At 42.1% G+C, this 20,275-nt stretch overlaps 1 protein-coding gene across 8 annotated transcripts in view; it reads right to left on the bottom strand.

The window, feature by feature from the left end:
- ABI3BP (ABI family member 3 binding protein) overlaps positions 1–20,275 on the bottom strand; it is a 392,420-nt gene that overhangs the window by 77,902 nt on the left and 294,243 nt on the right. For 7 of the 8 annotated variants that reach the window (XM_019523725.1, XM_019523728.1, XM_019523726.1 and 4 more), the window contains 6 exons: positions 19,939–20,013; positions 19,403–19,477; positions 18,825–18,899; positions 18,135–18,200; positions 14,188–14,262; positions 576–668 (listed from right to left, as the gene is read on the bottom strand). In XM_019523725.1, coding sequence (XP_019379270.1) covers positions 576–668; positions 14,188–14,262; positions 18,135–18,200; positions 18,825–18,899; positions 19,403–19,477; positions 19,939–20,013 — 459 coding nt within the window. The remainder of the gene's footprint in view (positions 1–575; positions 669–14,187; positions 14,263–18,134; positions 18,201–18,824; positions 18,900–19,402; positions 19,478–19,938; positions 20,014–20,275) is intronic. The other variant, XM_019523731.1, reaches the window with a different exon arrangement.

Raw genomic sequence — 20,275 nt, 5'->3', positions numbered from 1 at the left:
TTTGATTTAAAAATGAAAATGTATTCATCAGCAGGCTATTAGGGACAAGTTCAATTCGTTTACACCAAATCCCATACCCATAAGCCCTTATGGCTTAAAGTTTCCAGTACTGTTTGTCCCTCAATTTTCATCATTCAGTAATGCTGCCTTGCTGCTTTTATTTATTTAATTTTATAGATCACATTTTTTCCAGTGGATTATGAGCCCTCCCCCCCACACACTTCAACTGGGGGCAGAGCTCTCCCACTGGTAGAGTCCTAGAGTATGTCCCCCTCAAATCATCCTTTGGTTTCTCCTGAGAGTTTTAACCACAGCACCAATCAGTGCCAACCATAATATGCCTGTTTGACCACAGGAACCACACCAGCAATTAAGCAGCCACCAGGCAGTAACAACTTTTGGTCACTACCAACTTGGGGATTGAAGTGTAAACCTCTTTCTCCTGCCAGAAGTCTCTTGAGCCACAAGGAAATACTTTGCTAAGAGATGTTTCTTTTTTTTGTATAAAAGGCACTTTAACAGTTCTCCTCAGTTGTGAAAAAAATATGTAGCTGTATCCTCATTAATAGTCTTACCAGAGATTGGCCTTTTCTTTGAAACACTGGATTCCCATGATATGCCTAAGTCCTTGCCAGTAAACTTGACAATATCCTCTTCTGTGAGACCATCTGTGAAATAAAAGGAAATAAATAAATGCATGCAAGACAACATGCAAACAAGCATAACAGTGTGTAGCTAAATAAAAATGACTTTCAAGCACTATCTAAGAATCAGACCTGAACTGCAGAACTTGTATGGCTATTAACATCATCATTACTAGGGCAACGAACTAGGAAGAAGAAGTGGGAGGAAGGTCAAGGATAACAGCAGGGATCCCACAGAAAAAGCTAGTGGCTCAGCATGAGAGAGAAACACTGATTTTCTTTGGCAATACATAAAATAAACAACTGCTGGCTCCTGAAAGGAACCAGCTTTTTATATCCCCTCCTGAAATAGGCCTTTTGTTTATCACCAATGCAGAACCAGTAGAGAGATACTGAACCAAATGTAGACCATATTTGGAGTAGTGGAAGCAAAGTGCAGGTAAAATTCAGTGTGTACATAAAGACTGTCCTATTTAAAAGTAATATAAACAAATATAAAAAAGCCAAAAGTGAGACGAACTAAAAGCTCACTGTAACTATTCTTGGTACAGTATAAATGTTACACAGCCTGACATTTATAAAACAGCAATATTTTAATTTTAATATGCTTTCCCCTAGCAAAATAAAGTGCATCCACAAATTCCATTTGGTTGCATGACAGCTACAAACTGGTAAGCGGAGACTGAAAAGTTAAATTGAAATTTTTATTATATTTGTAGAAAAGAAACATCTGTGTAGTTCTCCTTACTGTGGCTCAGGCCATTACACTGAAAACAAAACATAACAAAAGAACTTATTACAAAATTGTCATGACCTACTCTTTGAATACATCTCAGAACTAACTGTTGACTTCTTTGCGATGCCGTTAAGTTTCATATAATGAACCAGTTTCAAACAGAATCTACAATCAAATTAACTTTCATCTTAACATTTTATTCCAACCTGAACATGATATTTAAATCAATTTACAGATTTCAAAGCTAGCCTGTTAGTGTATGGTTAGATATAGTGTTCCTACTACAGTCTAAAATCAGACTGATTAACTGAATGTTTATTATACAGGGGCCTAAATCGTGTTCTAATGGCAAATCACCAATTTATTTTGGTGCAAAGAGGATTTGAGCTTAACATCACAATCCTGAGTAATTTTGTATTTATTCACTAAGTCAAAAAAAGAGAAGAGCATCCAACAACTGGGATCAGTCTTATTGAAGTGGCCTTCAACATCAGCTGTTGGGCCATAAGCCTCAGACCACAGTTAAGGCATGGCTTTTCAGTGATTAGTAAATTTGCCGAAAAATAGTTTTGTAGAGGAATGGACATAAACTGTTTGCAAATTTGGGTCCAATTTAGAAAAAAAGGTTTAGGGAGGAAAAACTTCTGGAAAAATCAAAATGGTGGTTCCATCATTTTTCTTTGCAAACTATTTGAAACTCCCAAACAAAATGAACCATTTAATTTTTAGGTCTATGAAAACATTTAAACAATTCTTTCTTTCTTTATTTTTCCATTTGGTGGCCAAAATGAAAAATCCATTATTCATACAGCTCTGCCAGAACAGTTACATTCTTGCTGGGCACAGCAAAATCATTCAAAGTCATCAGTCACTATTAGAGGGGCCCAATCTACAACATTCAGGCCTTAAGTTTTGGACGTGCTTCAGCACATGGAGGGAGGTCTGAATGGAGGACTGTGATCTTGGATTTGCTATTTAATAACTTCCCTCTCCCCTCCCCCGCAATTCCCTTTAAGAGTTTGGGCCTTGTTTTCTCTTGCAATGTTTACAGATTACATAATGCACTTCTATAGGATTGTTAGGGCCACATTCTTTGTTTGACCTAAGTAGCTCTACTAACTTTTCACTGAAACCATTACATGGAATGAATATCACAATATTGCAGTGTGAAATAAGGAAGAAAACATACCCCAGTTTCACTTAAGCTTAGAACAGGACATGATGGTGGTTGCCAGCTGCAAAGGAATCTTACCCCAGGGTTAGGTACCGGCTTTCTTAATGGAGACATGTACGTAAGAGGATAAGCACTGTTAGCCCAGGGTGGCCAATACGGTGGCTGGAGATCAGCAGCCTACCACATTCTTGCCAGCTCCTTTCACTTCCACAGGCTCTTCTGCTATTTTATGTAGAAGGTAGGCAATGTATTTGTTTTATTGGACAAACAGACACAATCCTTTGCTTGTTCACTTGTTCTCAGGACCCAATAAGGTTATGAACTTCATTAATTGTGTCTGTGGGGTTCTTGTCCCACAGAGATCACACAAGGAGAACAGGGGACTCATTTTTTTTTTTATTAGTGACAAATAAAACTTCCTAGTACTATATGATATGGGTAAAATGGAAAAGCAAATAGTAGCCTGAGATAATGCAGCATGAGAAAGGTCCTCTGTTGATAGACTACAGAACATATACAGATACTCAATACATAACATCTCTCCCCCTAGCTGACATAATTCTGTAAAAATTTGGGGTAGATGGTGACCCCCACTTCAGGAGTCACAGACTTTGCACTCATTGGCAACAGCAGTAGGTATCTTTGGTTGTCCTAAGGTAGCTTCAGCAACAGGAAATGTCAGTGGGTCTAAAACAGCAACTGATGGGCCCATCAGAACTGGTTCCACTAGGTTTTGCAGAGGTCACATTGTCTGAGACTTGATCCTGCTTCTGGTCAATGTGCCTGCAAAGTGTATTTCCATCTGGAGCCTTAGCTGTATATGATACTGGCTAGGCCTGTGCAAAGCAGCAAGTATTTACTTCAGATTCAGCCTATTTGGAAGGACAGTGATTTGATTCAATGATTTGAATCACTGTCCTGATTTGATTTGGCCAATTTAGATTCGGAGATTCAGCCATAGGCTATACAGGCAGCAGTCCTCAACGATGCTGGACACGGCTGCTTCCAGCTGATAAGTCTGCTGTTGTGGGTGTTCCCTGCTGCCCCAGACCTCCAGATTTCAAGCAGTGGGGAATGCTGGGTGTTCCTCTGCCCAATGCAGGTCTGGGGCAGCCAGAAAATGCTGGCTGTTCCCTGGTCCAGCCAGTCTCAGGCGGCTGGCTGAGTGTGGAAGTACTTTCCCGCTTCTCCAGACCCATGGAGTGGGTCTGGAGTAGTGGGGAAAACTGGGATTTCCCTTGCCCAGCCAGCCTCACAGGGCTGGCTGAGTGGGCAAAGCAGCACAAGGTAATTAATGTCCATCGCAATAAAATGGCAGAGTCTATTACTACCTGTTGTTGCATCACTAATTTGCAAGCTTTGTGGCTCTACAAAAGATAAGGACATCTGTTTGCTCCACATTTGTGATGCTTCAAAAATTTTAAGGTGGCAAAAATGAGAAATCAAACAATGTTTTTTTCCACCGTATATGTTCAAGGCACTTAATTAATATGTCCCAGTTTAAGAACAAGACACACTTGAACATCTAAATGATTAAGCCCACACAGTTCAGAATCTGCCCCCAGAAGGAAGAAATCCCTCCTATCACTAGCTACAGAGATTCCCATCCCAAAATAAATCAATCCATAAAATGTGGTGTCACCTTAGCAGCAACATCAAGTTGTCCACTACCTCAACGCACTGGTAAATTTGGCAGTCTTACCAAGTCCAACTCCCTGCTACAAATATTACTGTTTAAAATTCTGTGTGATGCTAGTTGAATAATGGGTAAATCTGTATAAAAATGTGCAGAAAGTGAAATGTGAGTTTATGCTGAATTTAAGGAAGCAGGAGATAAAACAAGGCCAATGTTTCAAGGAGAAACTCTGATTAAGCCAGGTGATTGGCCTGGTTGTTTTGCTTTTCTTTCGGTCTGATTAAATACAGTCCAAAGGTACAGGAAATTTTGTTTTTGTTTGATTGTTACTTTAGGGTTATATGAGACTTGAACTACCCAACAGCTTGCAATAAGTGTCAGTGCATTTCCCTGTCTAATACAATTGGCTTATCATATGAGCATTTCATCTTACCACATTCATCCAAATTCTCAATTAGGAATGAGTGTGGCTGATAGCACTTGTATGTGTATATTTTTCTGTGGCTTTGATCATTCCCCTTGGATATCTGTATGGTCCACAAGATCTAGATTCCTCCCCAGATGCTGGAAATACTACAAAAAAACTGGATCATACTTCATTTCTGGGAGGCTGGGGAGGAAGAGTCCAAAAAAACAATTAAGTAAAATACTAAACATGTGAGTTCCTGGAGCAACTGAGTGCAAAACTACATTTTAAATATGAGAAGAAAGCAGCTTATAGAACCACAGAAAGTGAGAGTTGGAAGTGACCTCAGGAAGTCATCTAGTCTAACCCCCTGCTCAAAGCAGGACCATCCCCAACTAGATCATCCCAGCCAGGGCTTTGTCAAGCTGGGCCTTAAAAACTTCAAAGGATGGAAATTTCACCACCTCTCTGGATAACCTGTTCCAGTGCTTCACCACCCTCCTAGTGAGAGAGTTTTTCCTAATATCCAACCTAACCCCCTCCCTTGCTGCAACTTGAGATTTGCTCCTTGTTCTGTCATCTGCTACCGCTGAGAATGGCGTAGCTTCATCCTCTTTGGACCCCCGCTTCAGGTAGTTAAAGGCCGCTATTAAATCTCGTCTCAGTCTTCTCTTCTGCAGACTAAATAAACCCAGTTCCCTCAGCCTCACCTCATAAGCCATGTGCCCCAGCCCCTGAACCATTTTCACTGCCCTTTGCTGGACTCTGTCCAAATTGTCTGCATCCTTTCTATAGTAAAAGGCCCAAACTGGACACAGTACTCCAGACATGGCCTCACCAGAGCAGAATCATTATTTTCCTTGATCTGCTGGCAACGCTTCTACTAACACAGCCCAGTATGCCATTAGCCTTCTTGGCAACAAGGGTACACTGTTGGCTCATATCCAACCCCCAGGTCCTTTTCTGCAGAGCTGCTGCTTAGCCAGTCAGCCCCCAGGCTATATGGTAGTGCATGGGATTGTTCTGTCTTAAGTGCAGGATTTTGCACTTGTCCTTGTTGAACCTCATGAGATTTCTTTTGGGCCAATCCTCCAATTTGTCTAGGTCACTCCAAACCCTAGCCCTACTCTCCAGTGTATCTACTACACCCACCAGCTTGGTGTCATCTGCAAATTTGGACTCGATGATCTGCTCAGGTCCCTTCCGACCCTACAAACTATGAAATTTGCTGAGGGAGAATAGAATTGGTGGCTGTTGTAAAGAGACGGCCTGCATGGTTCCAGCACGAGGAAACTTCTCCTTCATCAGAGGGTGGCTGAAAACAATTTGTTGACTGAAAATTGGCAATGTTGTTATGTTACACACAGCTTCAGAGTGGCAGGATTGAATAAATATGTATGAGGCACTAAGAAAGCCACGTCATCTACTCACCAATCATCTACACACCGGCTTTGTAGGTTAAGACAAATAAGTGTGTGAAATTTAAAAAGGAAATTATAGAGAAAATAACACTGAATAGGGACTTGAATTCAAGAGGATGCTGCCTTTGCCCCTGTCTCATAGTGACAGCAGAACTAACAGCACAACAAGCTAAGAGCCTGAAAAAAAACCTATTAGGAAGCCAGCTGTAGTCCCATGTTACTCCTGGAAAAACACATTCCACAGCACCGCATCTGGCTCCTGCAGCTGCCAAGCACACTCTGAATGGGATAGCATCTCTCTCCATGGATGGTACAGTCCAAGGAGGAAGAAGACCTGGATCACTGTCAAGTGTGCTACCAGTAAGAGGACAGGTGTAACACAAAGAAAGAACACTATAAACTGGGACTAGCAGATCACTTGCTGTAGGTGTCAGCACAGTGGCAATAGACTCAGTGTATACTGAGAAGTCATATCTCCTTCCCTGATGTCCTCCAGTGGTAGCTTGAAAAATCTAGGTCAAAAGACTGCTTCAAGGTCTGCCAATCCAGCACCTTGCATGTGCTTTATATTAGGTTGTTTAGCAAGAATAGTAATTAAATGGTAATAAGAAAACTTCCCAGAATTGGTTGAAGGGAGGGGAGGATGTTTCTGGAAGACTCACTTTTTCAAGGAAATGTGAAGGCAAAACTCTGACTACTTATGACTAAAGAATACATGGCATGCATAGCATAGCCTTTAGCAGGTTAATAGTTGCGTGACTGATTTTTTCATACATTGCCTAGTATAGGGGAGCTCCATTTCCTATTGTCACTACAGTAATGCATATAAATAATACCGATCAATGTCCAGGTTTTTCATATTTAAGTGAAGTTTTTTAGTCAGTATTTAGTATTTTAGAATTTAAACACATTTAAATATGTAACTATTTCATTTATGGGTCCATTCCTCTGTGTCTACATTTCTCATCAGAAATGCAGATTGTGAGGCTAAACATATGTGTAAAATGATTTGAGTGCCTTCATCTAATTACAAATATTTGTAAATATTGATTTAAGACTGGTTGTAAAAGCCACCCTGATCTCAGTTCCATCTTTTCCCTCAGGAGCTCCTGCAGATGTGTCCAGAAGTGCCATCTACAGCTGGTGATGCTGAATCAGGGCAGAAAATTCAGAACTAGGAATGAGATTTCTATTTCCTACAATAGCCTTGAGCAGAGTATTCATGGAAAATATGTCCTGAAACCTCTAATGCCATTGAGCACTTCCTGATTTTTCTAATGCCATGTTTCTACTGCATGACATTTCAACAGGCAACTATTGTTTGGGACCCAACTGGATCTCAGGCTCAGCCAGTTCTATTAGTTACACAAGTAGCTGTACTAAAACCTCATTTAAACCAGTAGTGATTCTTAATGAATAGCATCATTATACAAAAAACAACATACAGCTACTTGCCGAATTCCTAAACAGAAACAGAATTGCCATATTTCAGAGACTGGGATAATTCAACCCAAAACAACTTGCTGGTGGCTACAGGAAAAACAATTCATTTTGTCCCATTCAATTCAGTTGATATTCATCAACCCAAGCTGTTACTTTCATCTTCATTCATGTTTGCTGCAGAATTGTGTAACACTTGAAAGAAGTCCTCTGTCAAGTTTCTGGCAGTTGAAAGTAAAAGTATCCCCATGTGTATTATAAAATTGACAGAGCAATATAAATGCAGTTGTAAAGGTCTTTGGCCTTCTCCCCTCACAGCAGCATGAATCAAGACTGAGACAAAAAAATCACATGCTGTTTCTTTCTGTACATCTCCCAATCCTTAACAACTCTTCTCAAGACAAGGTGGAAACAGCTCCTTTACAAATCACACTGCTTGAAAACTAATTTGAAGCACCTTGATCCCTGCATAGACTAGTACAAAAGCATTTAGGAAATAAGAAAGGAGATTTGGAAGATTTCCAAAATATCATCAAGCAAAACAGTTGATAACTCAAATTTCCAACAATCATTTAAGATAAAACAAAAATCTTGGTCAATATTTACCAGCACAGCTAGGTCCTTATTTAGAATGTGCAGAGTTGTTCAGGTGAAAAGAAGAAAGTTTGTTCTGCAGCACAGCTGTGTAGGACCAGACCTTCCAAAGTAGTAACCCTAATGATTTCACTGTAATCACAGATGCATTTATGCATCTTGATGAATCTGAACCTTAATGACAAGTTAATGTTCAAGCTGTTTCTACTTAGTAATCTCTGGGCACGTCTACACTCCAGCCTAGATTTACTGGATGTGTCTACATGAGACACTATGTAGCCGTAGCAATGCACTATGTCCCAGGGGTATTAGCACCAGGGCTAATACAGAGGAGAGACCCCAAAAGCAAAAACTACCTACCTACCTCAGGTCACCAGATTCCAGAAGCAAGGAGAAAAGCCTGCATGATTCATCAGCTATGCTCATATACAGCTGAAGCCAGCAGATGACGTCATGGATGCATACCGGCCAGCTGAGTTAAACACCGGCACTAGCAGAGAGACGGGGAGAGCAGGAGAGGCACTGGAAGATGCGGAGACTCTCCATGTTGGCAGCAGGCAGTGCCAGCAAGCAAAGGGAAGTTCTGACTGGGGAGGAACAACCTGGGCAGCAGTGGCTGCCCAAAGCCCTCACAGGCAGCAACAGAGTGCGGGGAGAAACACCGCTCAGGAAGAAGCAGCAAAAGCGTCAGGAATGAAAGCGGCTCCACCGTCCAGGCTCCAGCTGCACCGACTGGTAGGAGGGGAACTGGCCAGGAGAGGAGTAAAGGGAGCTCCCATCGGAGACAGAGAAGGGAGCAGTGTTGCGGGACGCGATCAGGCACAGGTTCCAGGGCAAAGGGTGAAGGAGGACTGTTAATTCTGATCTCCCTCTTTCTCAGCTGCCATCTTCTTTCTTTTTTCTTTTTGTGTCCCAGCTTTTGTTCTCCTTACCTGTGTACCACACTGGGTGTCTTTCATTTCATTTTCTTTATGGTTACTTTGAGCGGTTACCTTGACCCGTGAGGTCTGGGGTCAAAATGAGTCACAAGGGCTGCTCACAGAACTAAGTCATCAACCAGTGTTGAGCTGGAGGGGAAAATCCGCAGGAGAGACAAACATCCAATGGACTCAAAGTCCAGTAGTAAGAAGAAGATAAGGCCTAACACCAGAGAAAGTATGACGGGAAGAGATCATCGAGTCCGGAGGGCAAGCCGCATTATCATCAGGTGGCCCGTCTAAGGCTGGCATACGGATGGGGTGCAGGGGAGGTGGAGCCCTATGAATATCTGTCAGGAGGATCGACTGAACTTAAGGGACCTCCAACGGGAGACCCCACCACTGAAGTTACATTCAAAGACGTGGCAGGTGAGTTCTAGGGTACTCCCCGGGGTGACTGAGGCCCCTACCAGAGGTTGCATGAAGCCTCTCTGTGTCCCTCACCTGGCGCCCGCACCAAAGCGGTGCATGAATGGATTTTCAAAGCAAGATGGGCACAGTATATTACATACACTGCTCTCCCTCCATCCACACAGATTGTCACCTTATCATAGAAAGAAGTCAGGTTGCTCAGGCATAACTGGCTTTTGGTGAATCCATGCTGGCTGTTCCTGATCACCTTCCTCACTGGATTACCTCATCACCCTAATGACTCTAGGTATTTCACAACAAATTTCTTGAGGAGTTGTTCCATGATCTTTCCAGGTATCAAGGTCAGACTGACAATTCTGTAATTCTCTGGATCGTCCTTCTTCCTTTTATTTAAGATGGGCACTATATTTGCCCTTTTCCAATCATCTGGGCCCTCACCAAACGTTCATGAGTTTTCAAAGAGGATAGGCAATGGCTCTGAAATTACCTCAGACAATTCTGTCACTATTCTGAGGCGAATCCAATCTAGCCCTACTGACTTAAATGCATCTAGCTTCTCTAAGTAATCCATATCCTATTCTTCTGTTACTCTAGGGTTTTTTTTCTGTCTTCTTCCCTATCCTTGCTGCCAACTGCAGTCACCATCTGGTAGCTGCCCCTATTTGTGAAGACTGAAGTGAAAAAAAGGCATTAGATACTTCAGCCATCTCTGCATCTTCTGTAACTTGATTGCCTTCTGCATTTTGTAAGGGACCAGTGGTTTCTCTGGTATTCCTCTTACTTTTGGCATACTTGTAGAATCCTTTTTAAAAGTCTTTTATGTCCCTTGCCAGCTGCGTCTCATCTTGCAGAGGATTTTGATCTGGTTGGGTTAACCAAGACATGGTAGAATGACGCACATGACTGGAAACGGAATATTAAGGGCTATAGGCTTTACAGGAGGGATCAGATTGGGAAGAAGGGAGGATGTGTGGCCCTCTATATGAAAGAGCAGTACCCCTCCCTGCAGGTCACTATAGACAACAGGGAAGAGTCCCTCGAGACCCTCGGGGTCAGGACGCAAAGGAAATCAGGAGAGGGAGACCTGATGGTGGGAGTTTACTACAGGCCTCCCTCCCAAGCAGAGGAGTGTGACCGGGCATTCTCCAGGAAACTGAAGCAGCTAACACTAGAGACATGATTGTCATGGGTGACTTCAACTACCTTGACATCTGTTGGGAGAACCACTCGGTGGCCTCTGATAGGTCAGCCAACTTCTCGGCAACAATAGACAACCTGTTTTTGATGCAGGTTGTGGAAGGGCCTACCAGGCCACTCTGGACCTAGTGCTGGCCAAAGGTGATGACATCATAGGTGACCTAAGGGTTGGTGATACTCTGGGGGACAGTGATCATGACCTGGCCAGGTTCATCATCCACCGTAAGACTGGGAAACCAGACAGCACAACAAAATTCCTGGACTTCAAGAAGGCATATTTTGCCAAACTTAAGAAGATAGCTGGTGAAGCCCTCTACAATCAGCAACCAGATGACTTGGGAGTTCAGGAACAGTGGTGCTTCGTCAAGGAAGCAATTCTCATGGCTCAAAAACAGGCCATCCCCATGCAGGCAAAAAATGGGAAAGGAGCCAATAGACCAACTTGGCTCAACAGGAATATTAGAGAGCTTCTAAAAAGGAAAAAAACCATACAAACAGTGGAAGAAGGCCTTAGTAACCAGAGAAGAATACACTTACATTGCCAGGGCCTGCCAATATGAGATAAGAAAAGCCAAGGCAGGCATGGAAATCAGTGACTGGAATAAAAGACAACAAAAAATCCTTCTACAGATACATAGGGAGTAAGAAAAAATCAGGCTCCACTGTGGGACCCTTACTAAATGTTCAAGGGCAGCCCACAGTCGATGCTCATGAAAAACCTGAACTCCTAAACAAATAATTCATGTCGGTATTCCTGAAATCAAACGTGGGCTGCTCACCTGATCAGGGGCCTGGGGAGCGCAGGGTAGACAACAAACTACACAAAATCAGTCCTGAACAGGTGAGGGATTTTCTGCAACACCTGGATGTCCTCAAGTCTGCAGGGCCCGATGACTTACACCCAAAAGTCCTGAAAGAACTGGCTGAGCTAATAGCAGCACCACTGGCCAAGTTGTTTGAAGAGTTGTGGAACTTAGGAATGGGATGATGATCATAGATTCATAGATTATAGAGTTGGAAAGGACCCAATGGATCATTGTGTCCGACCCCCTGCCCCTAGAAAGAGGACCGAGGTCAGATGATCCTAGCCAGGTGATTGTCAAGCTTCCTCTTGAACAACTCCAAGTTAGGTGATAGTATCACCTCTCTTGGAAGCCCATTCCAGACTGACCACCCTTACTGTAAAAAATTTCTTCTTAATGTCTAACCTAAATCTATTCTCCGCTAGTTTGCACCCATTCTTCCTAGTTACTTCCTGTCAAAATCACACAATCTGCCATGTACACGTGGCATAGCAGGAGGTGCAATTGTTGAGATCAGGGATAGGATTCCATCCTGCTTTTAAATGAATGTTAGTCAGTGTCCTAAGTCTGTTACTAGCATACAGCATTTCTGAAGTGATACCCACCTCCAGCCTTTTGACAAGGCCCCCGAGGGGAGCATAAAAGCTTAGGTAGCTACTCAAACCATAAATGTTTTGAATGACTAAACTGAACTTATCATCTATGACATATTGAAAGTCAATGTGTTGACCCCGCTGAGTCCTTCAGAAAATTTTAGCCTATTGGTATGTCTACATAGCAGAAGGAGGATATGGCTATAGTACACCTAACCTAGCTGGCATGTGTAACAACTGCATTGAAGCTATGGTATCATGGGCCTTTTTTCACATGCTATAGCCAGAGAGCAAGTTCCTCAAAGACTCTGTGAATGTACTCTGGTTGCTTGCATATAGTAAAACAGTATCACCATGTCTTCATTTCTATCGTTACTCATGTTAGCTAGTGCAAGTCAACCAGCATATGCTGCAGTCTCACTTTCCATTCCACCCTGAATTAGTGACAGTGATTAAAATTCCATGTATGTCTCTGGACTAGTCTGTTCCATGCCATTATTAATAGCAGTGGGTGACTCTCCAAAAGTTTGATCTGGATAAAAAGGTTCTCTCACACTTGCATAACACTGAACGGATCCAAAAACTTTGTACATCTTTTATGAATTAGTATCATCTTCTTGTAGGGAGATTGAAGATATTTTTTGATTGTATATTTAAATTAAATTGTAAAAAAGGTAGGTAGGCCCTCAAAAATCCACAACTATTTTTTACTAAATCCTTATATGCAGTGAGAGATGGCAACTAGGGAAGGTGTATATTAAAACAGCAGCCTCCATTTTGCTTTAATTTATATCAGCTCATAACTTCCTTTTGCTCCTCAGCTTGGAAGCATTTTGAGTATCATGTGCCTAACCAGGATAAAGTCTAAAGTACATACTCTTCTGAGTTTGGTCCTAAGTTGCCTACTGGTTTGTAGTATCACCAAAAAGACACACCACCTGTAGGCCTTTTAGCTTAATCCTAGGAGTAGTTGAACACTTACTTACATGACTCATTGACTTAAACAACAGTTTGACAACTTTGTCCAAAATATGAATTTTTTTAACTGAATTTGTCATCTGAGAAACACCGGATACATCAGCAGCCAAAGTTAGTGCTTCTTACTGAATGCCAGCATTATACAAAAACCAATATACAGCTACTTGCCAAATGCCTAAAAAGAAACAGAGTTGTCCTATCTTGGAGACTGAAGTAATTTATCCCTAAGCAACTTGTTGGTGGCTTGGGGGGAAACATCTAGACTGTGTCCTGCAATTTAATTCCTCATCCACCCAAGCTTTTCCTCTCATCTCTACTCAGATTTACTGCAGGATTGTGTAAAATTTTTAAAAAGTCAGTAATCAAGTCTGCAGAGACTCGGCTGGCATATTGTTATTTGGTCTCTCATCAGTTGATTCCATCCTAATTCCATATATATCAAGAACAGCAAATCCATGCTTTAAGCCCAGCCTGTTTTATTTCAGAAGTGACTATAATCAATGTAGACACCATGGAGACAGTAACAAGTCCTGGACTGGCAGAGCCTGCCCATGTATCTAATTTCTGAAAGATTATAAGGGAACTTGGCTTGTGCCATGTAGTTCAAGTAACATACTTCTGTGTCCCCTGTGATACTAGCAATGAGTAGGCTCTTCCAGAGTGAGATTTTTTGTTCCGTGTTTGTACAGCACCTAGCATAATGTTACCCAGCCCCCTTTCAGATATCTTAGAGGAAAGAAAGGTTAAACAATAACAGTAATATCTTAGTACTTATTACACAATGCTGGGCCATGGTCATTCTACTCTGAAAAAGCAGGATTAGCAAATGTTTAGCTCCGTTCTTCTAAAGGTTATCACGACATAATTTTATTTAGGTTTACAGGGAGTTTGCTCTCATCCTGAAGTCCTGCCACTGCAAATAAAACACAGTAGTTTTTGCTACCATCCAATCAGTTGCATTTCAAGCTATAAATATACCTGAATGAAACACCAAGGGAAAGATATCCCTTTTATAAGGAACCTTAGTCATGATAGGCAGAGAACTAAGTTTCACAGTGCTCAGAAAACAATAAATGAATAACAGCACCCTAAAATATTGACTTCTATGGCTGAGTAAAAGTCAAATTCACACATGATATCATACCCAACCAGATAGATTGTCTTGTTACTGATCATTTCAAAGATACTCCAGAGAAAACATAGCTATATGAGTTACCTGTTGTTGGTGCATCCCATCTCAGGATGCCAGGTGTTTTTGTTCTGCCAGGTCCTGGTGTAGTTCTGCTTAAAGCTTAAACAAAAAACAACTAATGGTTAACACAGTGTTCGGTTAAAAAAAAAAGATAGCCAAAGCCAGTTGAGTTCCCTGTTATCAGAAATGAAGTAACATCGCTACTGTAGCTTCTACTTTTTTTTTTGCTTAAATTTTGTTTGACTGATGTTGGTTGATTCAGTGGTGCAATAATGGTCATATCATAAAGTCAAATGTAAAAATGTCTCTCTTGAACAAAAGATGTCATTATTGACAGACCTTCAGATCATGCCTGACATAGAGGAAAGCACCAAAGTAGAAAAAAGGAAGTGGGGAAAATGCAACCTCCCACTACGTCCTCCCATCAAGCTAAAGAATGCTGGATGTGGAAGTGGGAACCATCCTCCAGAGAACAGTACCAAGAGGAGCTGGTGTAGATGGACCACTTGGTGTGGGTCATCTTTAATGGCCAGTTCTGTGTTCATCTACTTCTCTCTACAAACTGACTTAAGCTAGTGATTACAATACTTAATTCATATAGCACATGGCAGAAACTAGCACAATTAGCTACAATTTCTTTCAACTTTATCTGATTTGTCTTACATTAGCACATGAGGTCCATTTCTAGCCAGGTATATAAGAGCAGCATTAACATGTCTCTGGTCAATTAAAGTCATCAACCATCCCATCAAAAACATTTTCCCCCTGACTTTATTCAAGTCTTTATTTAAAAAAGGTAAACCAACAGGGTTTTTTCAGTGATGATTATTTTTTATTCACAAATAAAGCTGCTGAATCCATCCAGTTCCAGACTCTGATGGCAGATGACACCCTTACTAAGACATAGGCTGAACAAAAGCCTAAATAACCCTGCAAAATTCTGGAGCATACTAAAAACTGAAATTCTTAGGTAAACAACTGAAAAAAAATCTTCCAAGCCTTAGATTTATAAGATTCATACATTTAAAATCAACACTGAGCAGGAAAAAAAATAATATTCTGTTTAAGGGTGCTGACAGATGTGCAGTTCCCTGCTGTAACTCATGGTGGTTTGCAGGAAGTGTCATGAGTTACAGCTTTCCTCCTGACCCAACAGATGTTTGCTGCTGTGTCTGGGGGTTGGCGGAATCAAGCTCCAGACTGGAGTGGCTGCATGTCTGCAGCCACTCTCCTGTAGCCCCACTCCTCCTGCCCTAGCTTTGGGACTGTCTTGAGAATGGGAGGGCCAGGAGGAAGGGGAGGGAGTTCCATCTGGGGCTACAGGCGGAGGCTCCAATCCACCCACTTCACCCTCCAGCACAGGCTGGGCAAAACCCAGACAGAACTTCCTCCCCTCCCTTCTCCCCCTCCTGTTCTGTAGACAGCACTGCGGGTGGGGCTGCACTGCATCACCCAAGCTCTGCTCCTGGTGTGTGCTGACAGACGTTAATGAAGCTGCACTCCTCTTTGTAATAATAGCTCAGATTGTCGTGTGATCAAAGCACTCTGCAGCTTTGTCCTTCTGTAAGGACCTGGCTGTAAAGTGCTTTCAAGGAGCCAGTCATGCAACAAATATAACTTCTGTCTGTGCCCTAAATTATTCATTTACCTATTTACCCCATGATAAACCCCTTGATCATGGGTTTTATTGGAAGATGTTGCAGAAATTTCAATGGCTCATATTGTGCCACCAGTTCCTTAGCAAAATGCCTGGTTTATTTCAATGAGGAATCCTGCTTCAAAATCAGTGTCATGAAATGACTTGTTGAATACAAGGCACTGCTGCGTAAAGATACCTAAGTGAGCTCTGAATAGTATAGACTGAGCATTGGAAGCAGTAGAGCTGCATTATTGTAGCATTTCACTTGGGCTATTTAGAACATTCTGAGAAAATTGGCAAACCTGTCCAGGCAGAGAGCTATATTAATGCACAGCGGTGTCTGAACCAACTCAGATATCTCTACATGGTACTGAATTGTGTTGGAAAGACAAATCTAATATGTTATAGAAATTAACAGTCTGCTGCACAAACTGGTGGTCTGATTTTAAAAATGTACATCCAGCTCATCAAAGACTGGCGGGCAGAGGGGGCGTTTGTTAATAGAGTTAAATGGGGGAACAAATAGGCACTTTTTACAGTGGTCTACTTCCTGGATTGTGTCACCGCTTCTAACTGGGAAATAACTGAACAACTGAGGCTAAGTGCAGACATCTGGGGAGGTTAGGGGAGGGTAGATTGGGTTTAAAATGGCCACCCAATGTAACTTAGTTCATCCCTGTACAGAACTTCAAGTGCAGACAGAAGTGCAGCTCCCAGCTCTAATTCAGAACGTTTTCTGCAAAGCGTTCTGACTTACAGCATTACCCCAAGCCAAACAGAAGTTCACTGTTGGTTTCAGGGGGAGGGGAATCTCGCTGTGGGCTGGGAGCCTGCAGCCAGGCTCCCATAGCACTGGCCACAGCTCTCTGCCAGTTCTCCCTGTTTTCAGAATGAGAGGGGGGAAAGGCAGCAGAGGGAGTTTGTTCTTGGAGCTCTCCAGTCAATGCTGAAGGGCTGGAGGTGCATGAAAGGAAGCTCTCGCCACCTCAAGGATGCTCCAAAACACCTGGCCCACCCTTCAGGGGGCCTGAAAACCCCCAGACTGAACTCCCACCCGTCCCTTTTCCCTTCCCATTCTGAAAACAGTGACAGGCTGGGAGCTCCACAGACACAAGTTACGCTACATTTTGAAACATCTTTATCTGATACCCGATGAATTGCAGGGGGTCAGATTTTCACCCAATCCGCCTTTTTTAAACTGTCTGCAGCCATGCACTTGTGTTTGGTCACAGCTATAAACTGCTTTCTGTGGCCAGATTGAATGAAAATTATCACTTCTGTCAGTGCCCTTACAGTGGTACCTGGTCTCAATGATCAGAAATCAAATCTCAACCCATCACTGTACAGAAGTTCTACACACATAGACCAGTCTAAAAATGACAGAACCCAGTCTAAGGTAAACCTTGATTGATACATACTCAAACTTAATTGATCTAGGTTAGACAAGTGCATCAAATTTCTGTACCGTTACTTGCCTAGCCCTGGGACTGGGAAAGCCAGCTGCTGGCCCCAATGCCAGGGCTGTGCTTTTCCTACCTTCCCCCTTGACCAGTCACCTGCCATCCTGCAAGCCTGTTCCTGTACCAGTTTTGCCAGCATTTGCCACTGCCAGGAGCCAAGGAAGTAAGTATCAGTCAGGGGAGGGACAGGATGGATAGGGGGGTAGGTGTGCTGGTGGAATCAGGGGGATAAAAATAGCCCCTGGCTTCTCTAAGCCTCCCCCCACCACCCACATGAGCCCCCTAATCCTGCCAAACTACCCTGGACCCCAGAAATCCCCTGTGGATGCCACATCCGCCCCTCCCCACCAATCACTCCCACAGACAGTGCCTGCTTCTGATCCCCCTGATCCCTCCCACGGATGCCACCTGCACCTCCCATTGCTCCTGCAGGTCCCGCCTGACCTCCAGCTCTCCTGCAGATGCTGCCTGCCCCCACAATCCTTCCTGTGGACGCTGCCTGCTCCTCAGTTTTGTGGATCCTTCTTGCCCCCTGCAACTCCCCACAGATCCCCAATCTCCCCCTGAGTCTACTTGCCCCCTATCCTGACTTACCTTATATCAGGTGGACATTTTTAGTGCAATTTGACTTCCCCCTAATTCCCCCAAATGTCTGCACGTAGCCTGAGAGTTCACAACAGGAGAAAATTAGAAACTTGCTTTGTAATGGTTTTCGTGCTTCAAAACAATTTTAAAATAGCAGTGGAAAGGCAGCACCTGTGGACTATACATTAGAAAGGAAAGTAATAACTCCTTTAAAATGATGCTAAAGACACACTTTAAAAATTGGTGAAACTGATTGACTAGAAAACTTAAAACAAGTCATTAGTTACCAGGTCTGCTGTGTGGCTTATCAGATGCCTTTGATCTTTCAGAGGGGAGCTGCACTTTATGTGGTGCTGAAAGAAACCAACTCAAGTTTAATTGCCATATTTGTGAAGCATAGCAACAATACCAGTATAATTTGCCACAGAGAAGGTCCTGTGCCATCAATGTATGGAAGCAAAATGGGCATGTGACAGCTAATTTCCGACAGAGGAATAAAGTGGAATAGTGAAAAGAGAGTACTAGTTTCTTTAGCAATCAGATGTTCACTGCCATTTGAATTTGACTTGCCATATTCATGCTTAGCTTTAAAGAGAAGATAACTTGTTTTACACCTAGTTACACAACTTTCTATGGAAACAAAGACTTGAAGAAGAAATAAGACAAGTATCATGCCTGGAAGTTTCTTAATAGTTGTTCCAACTATACAGTTGGTCCAACAAAACATATTGCCAAAAATCTTGCTTCTGTTATGGATACAAAGTCAGCTCTGCAGTGTTCAGAAATTTGATTAGCGTCTGTAAAAAAAACAAACAAACTAACCCACAAACAAAGAAAGAATCAGACATTGAGATAGAAGTTTGAAAGAAGTTTTAGCTCTGATGAACAGCCAATGTCTAGAAGCAAAATGAGAGCATTCAAAGCAATGACAGCATGGGCTGGTGAAGGTTTAAAAAAAGAGAAGCATTCACCATTACCCAGGGTTGCCTCTGGCTTGCCAAATGGTTTTGCTATTTTAGGTGAAGAGGTTCCTGTATGAACCACATCGGAAGCTGCAAATTTAAAAATAAGTTTGAAAGAGTCAAGTTAGTGGTCATCATTCTACTCCAGTCTAATGGTCTAAAACAAGCCCCCACAATTCTTAGCACCATATAGTTTGCCTTTAGGAAATTGAACTTAGTAGCCATTCTGAACTAGCAATGCCATATTATAATTTTTTAAAGAACTAAAATGAAGAACGACAACTCCATTGGAAACAGGAAGAATATTTATGTAGACAGAATGTATAGCTCAATTTAAAATCTGTCGTGAGAATACAGGTCCAAGATCTAGTATTCAATATACAAATGGATGAACATAAACCCATAGAATTGTAGACGAGCAGGGAGCAGGGAAATCCCACCTCAGAAGACAGATACACCTTCAAAGCAATAAAAAGTGTATTATTTGAGTTTTTGAGCAAAAATGAAACACGGCTGGATGGCAGTTTGCTACTAATAATGTATGAATGCTGAACAGTCTCCAAAGAATGAATTAAGAAAAACAAATCAATTACCAGTTTTCAACAGTGGATTTTCAGGTGTTCGAGCAGTTTTGGGACTAAAGGAAGTCTGAGCTGTTTCATTTGGAACTGGAAGCAAAAATAATGGAATGTAACTGAATGTAAATATGTTCTTAAAATCAGATGCTACAAAGTAAGTTCAAGGAGAAGTAGTTTTTTGTTTTAGTACAGTCTAGAAATGAAAAGGTTTAGTGCCAGAAATATGGCTGAAAATCATGCTTTGACTGAAGATACAATCTTTGAGACTACGAGGATAAGACATTTTAATAAGCCAGGCACTAGAAGGCTATAGGGTAAGGATAAAGCCTTGCAATTATAAGCCAGGCTTATGTATGAGATGCTTATTCCTATAAAAGAATAAACAAATGGCTGGAAAATCAGAAACAGCCTTGTTCTTCATGATCCCTGGAGCGTGATCAGAAAGCACATAAAAGGGAGACCATTGTCGATTAAAAAAAGAACATTTCAGTTAACTTGCAAAAGCAGAGGAAAAAAAATAATATCCAAAACTGGCAAAAGATTCTCATTACCCAAAGTCACTTTCGACCCGTCAACAATGTGAACAAGATGCAGGTTAATTGATCCAAAGGATGTTGTTTTTGGAGCTGGAGGAAATAAAATTACAGTGTTGGGAAAGAAATAGGTATATAATCAGTAGCAACAGGCACTTACATGTGGGGAGCCTGTTCTGACATGCTGGAAATCCAGCGCATCAGAGCAGACTTGATTAACCATAAATTGACATGCTCTGACAGCCTTGTGTGTCATGTTTATCCGTGGCGCAGTGTGTCTCTGCACTGAGAAAGTGATGGTAGTGCGCTTTGAAATAAAAACATGTTCAATGTGCTTTAGTTCAAAGTGCCCCGC

This window comes from Gavialis gangeticus, unplaced genomic scaffold (assembly GCF_001723915.1).
Source record: "Gavialis gangeticus isolate Ggan-Ray unplaced genomic scaffold, GavGan_comp1, whole genome shotgun sequence".
Lineage (NCBI taxonomy): Eukaryota > Metazoa > Chordata > Crocodylia > Gavialidae > Gavialis > Gavialis gangeticus.
This window is presented reverse-complemented; position numbering and strand designations above follow the sequence as displayed.